At 37.9% G+C, this 8,890-nt stretch overlaps 1 protein-coding gene across 1 annotated transcript in view; it reads left to right on the forward strand.

Annotated features, from left to right (window-relative positions):
• Positions 1-8,524, forward strand: part of LOC141487070 (uncharacterized) — a 30,508-nt gene extending 21,984 nt beyond the window's left edge. Inside the window, exon 3 of the mRNA XM_074185873.1 lies at positions 8,483-8,524. Coding sequence (XP_074041974.1) covers positions 8,483-8,524 — 42 coding nt within the window. The remainder of the gene's footprint in view (positions 1-8,482) is intronic.
• Positions 8,525-8,890: the final 366 nt, after the last annotated feature.

The raw sequence follows: 8,890 nt of genomic DNA on the forward strand, positions 1-8,890 counted from the left end.
TTTCTTTATTCTGAGCTACCAGTATAGCATCAGTATTTGAGAGATGACATTTTAATTTAAAAATTCCTTCTGCCCGAGGTTCGATTTCTATAGTATTTGGAATTAAGTCTTTTAAATATTGGTAGTAGTCAAATTTACTTTCAAAAGCATAATTGTCAGGGTCGTATTCAAAAATATCGTCAAGTTCTGCGGTTGATGTTTCTGGGTCCAACGTAACTTGGTGTTTCTTTTCTGAATTTTGACAATTTTGGGAAGAATCTGGTACATTATTCGAGTCTATCACTTTGAAAAGGGGTATGGTTTTGAAATCAGTTATTAATTGTTTGTTTTGAAAATCAACAACACAATGATAGTGTTCCAAAAAATCAGCCCCGAGAAGTCCGTCAAAGTCTATGTCAAGATTGTGTATGTAGATTTTGTGGGGGTCAGTGTCTGAAAAGGGCACTAGTACTGATTCGGTTATTTGAATTCTTTCGTTAGTAATACCTTGAATCATAACATTTTCTGGTGAGCTATTTCTATATTTTTCGACAGTTTTGGGTTTAAATACTGAAATTCCGGCTCCACTATCTATTAGAATTTTGAATGTTTTTGTGGCATCCATGATATAATATAAATTTTTTGAATTAAGCATAAATGATTTTTCTATACGAATTTCTGCTCTGGAAAATTCAGGTTGGGATCCAAATTCAATGTTTGTATTTGGGTCTGAATTTCTGACGTTGGGTTGATAGGAGGAGGGGCTGCTGCTGTTGAGCCAAATTGAAAATCCTGATTGAATTGATTTTGCGGGTAATCAACAGAGTCAACGTTCGGGTTTTCATGAAAATTTTGATATGTTGGAAAACTGGCTGCATAGTCTTCGTATTCGTAGGGGTTTTCAGAAAGTTCATTAAAATTTTCTTGATAACTATCTATGCCTTGATTGAGATAATGTGCTCTTTGAGTGTTTGTTCGATTAAAATAAGGATTGGGTTGTATAGCCGATGGTTTTTGTTGGTTTGGGTTTTGTTTAATTAACGATGGCCTATTTAGATTTTGATTTGATGCGGGTTGATTAGGTCTGACACCTTGCGTTTGAAAATTTGTTTTTTGAAAATGTTGTTGGCTCGATGGATTTTGTTGGAGCATGGGTTTTTGAAAATTTTGTTGGGGAATCTGTCTGACTCTACACTCGGTTTGGAGGTGTCCCTGTCGTTTACAGAGATTACAAAATTTTTGTTGTGTAGGGTTTTGTGGTTTTTTGTGTTGGTTAAGATTCATATTTTTATTGAGTTTCTGTTGTTGGAAGTAAGAGAGTTGTAATTCTCTCTTAATTCTCTGGACAGCTTCGAGCATTGAGGGTGGATTTCCTGCTCTTACTATTTGTCCGATTGTTGGCTCTAAACCTGCTAATAGCGAGTTTAGCGTCATGGTTTCGATAAGATTTTGTTGGGCTTGTTTTTCTTCTGCGGTGAGCGGTTGTTTTTGTATAGTCGCATGCATTTTTGCATTATGAGTTTGAAGTCTGTTAATAAAAACAAGAGGAGACTCATTTGGCATTTGGAAAATTCTCTGCAGGTCTTGAATTAAAGAGGCTAAATCTCGAGAATCACCAAAATATTGGTTTAGCAATATTTTGATTTCTTCCCAAGTTTCTGGGTTGAAAGAACTTATTAATTCTGCTGCTTTACCTCTGAGTTTGTTTTTGATATGTAAAATAAGTAAAATTCTTTGGTCTTGAATTGCCATGCGGTAAGCGGTATTACACGCACTTATGAACGTATTAAGAAAAATTTGATCACCGTCATATTCTGGGACAATTGAAAAAATTTCACTCAATTTATAGGGTTCAAGTGGGGGTGCACTGGGTGAAGCATTTGTGTTGGGCATTTTTGAAAATAGAACAGTACACACAAGAATGGAAATATTCAATTATATTAAAAATCGAGATGATTCTTTGTTTGTTGCTTACCAAAGGATGTCCATGGAGGATGAAATCCGGCTTCACTAGCGTTGCTCCGGCGAAGTTAGCGTGCGCTTGTTCTTCTACCGTTGAAGAGACCGTCCTGCTATGATCCTGTGGCTTGGGGTTGTTGGTTCTTCCTTGAAGGATTAGGATCCACCACTATCGGTTAGGCTGTTCCTTGTTTCGTATAGTGTTGAAGGATCCTACCGACTGCGCCAATTTTGTTATAACTCACTTGAGAAAAATAACTTTTTAAAAATTAATATTTATTGAACAGGGGAAACAGATCTGTATCCCCAGAGTTGAGTAGTAACAGTATGACAACTAGAATACAACTAAAACTATTACGCCACGCAGGACGTTTTTTATATGAAAAAATATCATGAAGTAAGCGTCTGGGTGAACAAAGAACAGTAAACGGCACCTGGGATCTTTCTGGAACTGCGTAGGTGCCGGATGTTGATTCAGCTATGCTCTTGAGATGGTCACCTTGGAGATGAATGGTAGAGGTCAGCCATATGCATATAACATATATATTGTTATATTGTTATATATATATATATATATATATATATATATATATATATATATATATATATATATATATATATATATATATATATATATATATATATATATATAATTTGTTTTTGTATTAATTCCCCTTTTTATTTGAATTTTATTCCCAGAGTTATGATTTTTATCGCTTGCTCAATCAAATTTAATATTACTCCTCAGGTAGATACCTTATCTTACAGATACTTCTTACCTTGATTAGCTCAGTCGGATCTCTATAAGCATGCAGCGCCCTCTCTCTCTCTCTACAGGTAGAGTTCTTGGAAAGGTCTTGTCTGTTTTCAAAAATATTTTGCCGAATAAATTTTAAAAAAGGATAATAAATATAATATTGAATTTCAAAACTATGGCACCAATACAATCAACCTTAACCTTAACCTACCTACACCTGCGAAAAATATCTCAAATTTTGAATCATGAACAGAATTACACCACAAAGTACCACTCTATAATAATTGCTGTTCTGTGGTATAACCTTGTTGAAACTAAAATGCTACAACGTTCTCTGCCTTATGACAGATTACTAAAATGGCTGCTCAGTGAATGTTTATAAATTAATCATTAATATCAATTTTACAAATGGTTATCGTTCTCAATGTGTTTTGAAATGGTGAATGAATGTTCAGTGAGTTTTCAAACACTGAGAAATTGAAATGTGTCTCCTGGATTCCTTCTATCAGCAAACAGGTTCAGTGATGGCGGTTTGAGTTTTATAAATGATTTCTAAATACCTTGAATTTTTTCTTTTTGGTGCGGTGAATTGATCTGGATGTTTCTTCTTTCTACTCCAATTTTTCCAATTGATACTATGGTAAGTTCAATTGTCTGCTTTCCACTATATATTTTTGTTTATAATTGAATCTATATGTATTTTAATAAGTTTGATTTATCAATTCTCAATTTTAATTCAATTTTCAAACTTTCAAAAATTGTACGTGCTTCTCGTTCCAGCGTTGATCATCGACTCCTTTGGCTTCCCCTTTCAACAAACTCCCCATCTCCTTGGCAACCAATTTTTGGAAAATTCTAGATGCTGTCAAAACCTTCTAATTTGTAAATTTTGGCACTTCACTCAAACTACACTTAGTTTATTTACCATTCGTACTCATAAACAAACTCTAATATCTAATATTCACAATATTGGTTGTTTTATAACAATTCATGTTCTGTATTTTACAAAATTAATTTTTGAAATTTGCATTTGGCAAAATTCATGAGCTCCTCTTCAATTCTCTCACTTAGTAGGCTAGACAATATTTTAGCTACATGGTTTTTTCATATACTGAGTGTTTTTCCTTTCACAAATTGAAACTCTTTCAAAATATTGATTTGAATAATTTGAATAAATTGTAATGTTGTTTTGTTTTCTAATATTGATCTAAATGGTTTTATTAATTTGTTTTTGGTTTTCGGGAAAATATATTTCTGGTGACTGATCTTTTCAATACTGGATTGTGACATTTGAATTTCAATGGAAACCAACTAAGGAATGATTTAGTTGTTACATTGTAAGCGTAACCATTTTACTGAGAACAAAAGATAAGACATTTCTAACTGAGGTAACGTATCTAACCTATATTTTAAATGAACAAACTCATTAACTAGTCTCATTGGTCAAGATTCTCATAAATAATAAATATCATAACAATATATATGACTGACTGACTGACATAGTGATATATCAACGCACAGCCCAAACCACTGGACGGATCGGGCTGAAATTTGGCATGCAGGTAGATGTTACGACGTAGGCATTCGTTAAGAAAGGATTTTGATCAATTCTACCCCCACGGGGATAAAATAGGGGATGATGGAGGATGTTAATGTATTAGTTTGAACCTATCAGTACCTATCGGGCATTCTGATGCCTGTCTTCTGATAGCAACACAAAACATGATTTTGGAATTAATACACCTTCGCAACTTGAAGTTGATAAGGGTTATCAGGAGGTACCTGTTTCAGAGCGTGAACCCATTGTATCTTCAATAAATTATGATGAAAATTTAATAAGAGGTTCATTGTCCCAATCTGAGTCTGTGACATCGATAGAAAAAAAAGGAAAACAAACTTAGAGTAAGGTTTACCAATTACACACGAAAAAAGCAAATAAAAAAGGCACAAAAAATATGGACAGACTCTACCTGAATCCCACCGTAAACCTGTGTCTGAATATAAGAAAAAAAAACCCTGATGTACAGAGACAAGCTGTCGCCACCTACCAGGCTACACACCCTGAAAAACACAGGCAATCTGTCGCTACCTACTAGGCTGCAAACTCTGAAAAACATAGGCAATCTGCTGCACTATATCAGGCCAGGAATACCGATGTGCATAGAGTGATTCAGTCACGGTATAGGGAAAATACAATTCAGCGTGTATGGAGAAGCAAGTTGCTTTCGGGTTTGGCGTATGACCCAGATATTGATCATGGAACTGACAGCAGTGTAGTCTCAGGTTCTATAGCGTACAAGTGTCAGTGGTGTAACGCCGAAAATATAATGCCTGTTTTCAAATGACTTCCTTCGGTGGAAAACAAATAAAGGAAGGCGGTTTTTCACCAACTTTCAAAGTTCAAGAACAAGTACATCAATCAATTGGTAGTATATTACCGGAACCTGGGCAGGATGCACAGTTTCTGCAAATTTATTTCGTCGGTGGAGATGATAGAGAAGTTAATATTCGATGTTCAAAATTTCCTGATTTGAGACCAAATTTAATCTAACAATTACAGCTTATCTTACATGAGGTGAACCCATAAATAAAAGGTCCAAAAACAGCCATTGATAAAATATCGCCTTCAGAGTCATTCAAGGTCGTAAAACATGCAGATAAAAAACCACAAAGAGGACACAGAGGCAGATTCAATGCATCAACGGTAAATATAGTGGCTGTTGTATTGGTCGATCAGCATTTTGACCGAAGAAGAAGCCGAAGTAACTCACTTCAGCATATCAGTGAGATACATCGAGCTTATGACGCGCTGCAGTACTCGTTGATGTTTTGCTGGAGGGATGATGGCTATTCAATCAACATACCACAATGCGATGCCACAACTAAGTTGCCCTTGAAAAAAAAACGTCTCTGCTGTAAGTTTTTATTCATAGAGAATGATGATCAGACAAGGAGAAAATAACTTTTTGGTTGAATATTGCGCTCTTTTCAGTCAATATTTGGTGAATGAATACGCAAAAATTGAAACTGAAAGACTAAACTACATAAAAAACAATCAAGCCAAATTGCGCGCAGATAATTATATTCATCCAAAAGATGCAACTGGACGGCAAGATACTGAAGCAAATCAGCTGGGATGAATGGTAGTACTTCCATCATCTTTTACTGGTGGACCAAGATACATGCACGAAAAAACGCAAGACGCCATAAACTATGTTAGACATTACGGTCGTCCCGGCCTTTTTATTGATTTTACATGTAACCCACGCTGGAGTGACATAAATGAGCACTTACTTTCAGGACGAAAATCTCATGATCGATACGATATCATTTCGCGTGTTTTTCGATTAAAGTTAAAAAATATTCAGTGAAGTGAGATGCTATATGTATTCGACGGAATGGCATATTCATATTCATATACTTTCATGGCTTCAATATCGCGTCACTCCAGATCAAATTGACAATATTATCTGTGCTGAAATACCTAACCCCGATCGTGATCCTGAGCTTAACGGAACTGTTAAAAGTTATATGATACATGGCCCCTGTGAAAGTTCGAACCGAAATTCTACATGCATGAAAAATAATTCGTGCAGCAATAAGGCTCTTATTAAGGAAACTCAAACCGGTGATGATGATTATCCGCAGTACAGGAGACGTTCTCTGGATGACGGTGGATACCCTGTCAATATCAAGGGTGTTACAATAGATAATCGTTAGGTGGTTCCTTATAATCCAGTTCTATCAAGAATATGTAACACTCACGTGAACGAAGAGTATTGCCATTCAGTGAAGTCAATCAAATACGTTTGCAAATATGTTTTTTTGTATCTTGTAAGCTGTCTGACTTGTCCATTTAGTCCAAGTCTCCAGAAAACACTGCAGCCTCTTGGGCTTATTGCGTTTATTCTCTCATCTTCTCATGACACACATTCCATCAGTCTCGTTCCCTGTACTAGTTTGTACAGGTTCCGTGTTGGATGTTCGTCATATTCTTCTGGGCGTAATTTTGTACGTCCATATATTGCCTGCCTGCTGTGATTCAGTGCCTCACATTCGCATAAGATGTGTAGAGTTTCTATCCCTTCGTTATACAATCTGCAGCTGAAGTCTCCGTTGTATAGCCCCATTTTATTCAGGTGTCCTCTAAGTTTTGGTATGTGTCCCAGTGCTAAGCTTGCCCTGAGAAGTATACACAATTTTTTGAAAAGTACTTCCGGTCCCTTTTGAAGCACTACTGGGTATATGCCATCAGGTCCCGGTAACTTATAGGGTTGAAATGAGTTTACAGCCTATTTGATTTTCTCCGCATCTATCACCTTCTTTGTCATTTGCCAGTCCTCCCTGGATGCCTTTATCGGGGTTTCCAGTTCTGAATTCGCCCGGTGTTAGATTTGTAATTTCTGACCCGGGAAAGTGTACCCGGAAAAGCTCTCTGATAGTCTCTTCTCCGGTTTTTGTATACTCCCCCGTATTTGTTTTCAGATTATTTATTGAGACCTGAGGTTCCTTCGAGAGTATTTTGTAGAGCCTGGCACATGCTTGGGTCTGTTCAACCTCCTCAAATTGCCTTCTCCACGTATCTCTCTTGGATTTTCTCAAGACTTTGTTGTACTCAGTTAGGGACCTTCTGTATTGGTCCCATTAACCTGATTTCCTCGCACATTTGAAGGCTTTTCTAGTTTTTTGTCTCATCCTCTCCAGATCTTCATTCCATCAGGGCACATTCCTGTTTGATCTCTGATTTACTATGAGACAATATTCGTTGTACGTAGAGATGATAGCTCCCTGTAATCAATCTGCTGCCAACTCTAGGTCTATGGAATCTCTGATGTCAAAATTCATGCGGTCTAAACAGATTTCCAGGTCCACCGTATAGGCTCCCCAGTTTGTTTTCCGGGGATTTTCATAAGTTAGGATCGAGGTCTAAATCCCTCCGATTTCAAAGTTTATGTGTCGATGGTCTGAACAACTTTCCTCATCGGACACATTTCCGAACATAGTTCAAATGAAGTTCCTATCGTTACGTCTATCACTTCACTACGTCTCGCATTTACGAAAGTAGGTTTATTGCCTATGTTTAAAATGTCCAAGTTATTCGCCACGATAAACTGTAGTAAGTGCTCACCTCTTTCGTTGGTGTTGGTGCTTCCGCCAGCAATCTTTATTTTGACTGCCGTCAAGTTTCTGGAACACAAATTACTCAACGGCAGTATATTTATTCCTTTACGGATAATTATGCATGTTCTTGTGGTCTCTGAGGTTCTGTTATAAATTAACTCCCCTCTGATGCCCCCAATCCCATTATTTTTCCTCTGTACACCCAGGGTTCTTGTATGAGAGCAATATCAAACCCCCCATCACTTTGGTAAGGACAGCCGATGCCCCCTTACTATGTTGCAGGTTTGTTTGTATTACTCTCAACATTGCTGTTAAGACCCTTCAGGACCTTGAAGGTGACCATGCCCAGCTTATAGTAGACTTTAAACATGTTCCCCTCCAAGGCCCTGAAGAAACTTTCATTCGTGGAGTAGGCCAGGATTTGTCCTTCCTCTTTCACTTTTCTGCTCAGGAGGATCCAGTTTTCCACTCCCAGGGCAGGATCCTGCTTACTAAGGCGTGTCCTAACTGCAGCCTCCTCGTCTTTTTGGCCCGGAATGAAGGCTAGGACTCTCGGTCTTTTCGGGAGTTCGTTGGCCTCGACCACGGTCAAGTCCGCCCTCTCTCAAAAATTACCCAAATTTCCAATGCTTCCTCTGAGCCATTCTTTTGTTCCTTCATTCGCAGAGGTTATCCATAGGACCCCTGCGCCGAATGGAGTTTTTTTGAATTGGAGGTTTTCGAGGATACCAGAGGGAGTATTGTCCAATTCGCGGACAAGTCCCTCCTGGATCAGGTCTGCTTAACCCTGACTCAGGGTGACCTCAGGGTGTCGCAAGTCGGTGACCGCCACCCTCAAGCCCCTAGCAGCCTCGCTATAGGTCCCAGTTTCTTTGGAAGTCCTTTTCTTCTGCAGTTCGACTTTCGTCAATCCTGCAGTTATGCTTTCGGCGGGGCTGGTGTTTCCCGCCGTTTGACTATGACTTTCCTGGTCAGTTTGCACCTCCAGGATAGTCTGATTTTGCGAGGAGTCGCTCAAAGAGTCCTCCTCTGATATTTAAATTTTTGTCGTATCCATCCAAGTCTCACGAGTAT

This window comes from Leptinotarsa decemlineata, unplaced genomic scaffold (genome assembly GCF_025532065.1).
Source record: "Leptinotarsa decemlineata unplaced genomic scaffold, Ldec_3_MD MMD2_tig00078360_RagTag_RagTag, whole genome shotgun sequence".
NCBI classification, from domain to species: domain Eukaryota; kingdom Metazoa; phylum Arthropoda; class Insecta; order Coleoptera; family Chrysomelidae; genus Leptinotarsa; species Leptinotarsa decemlineata.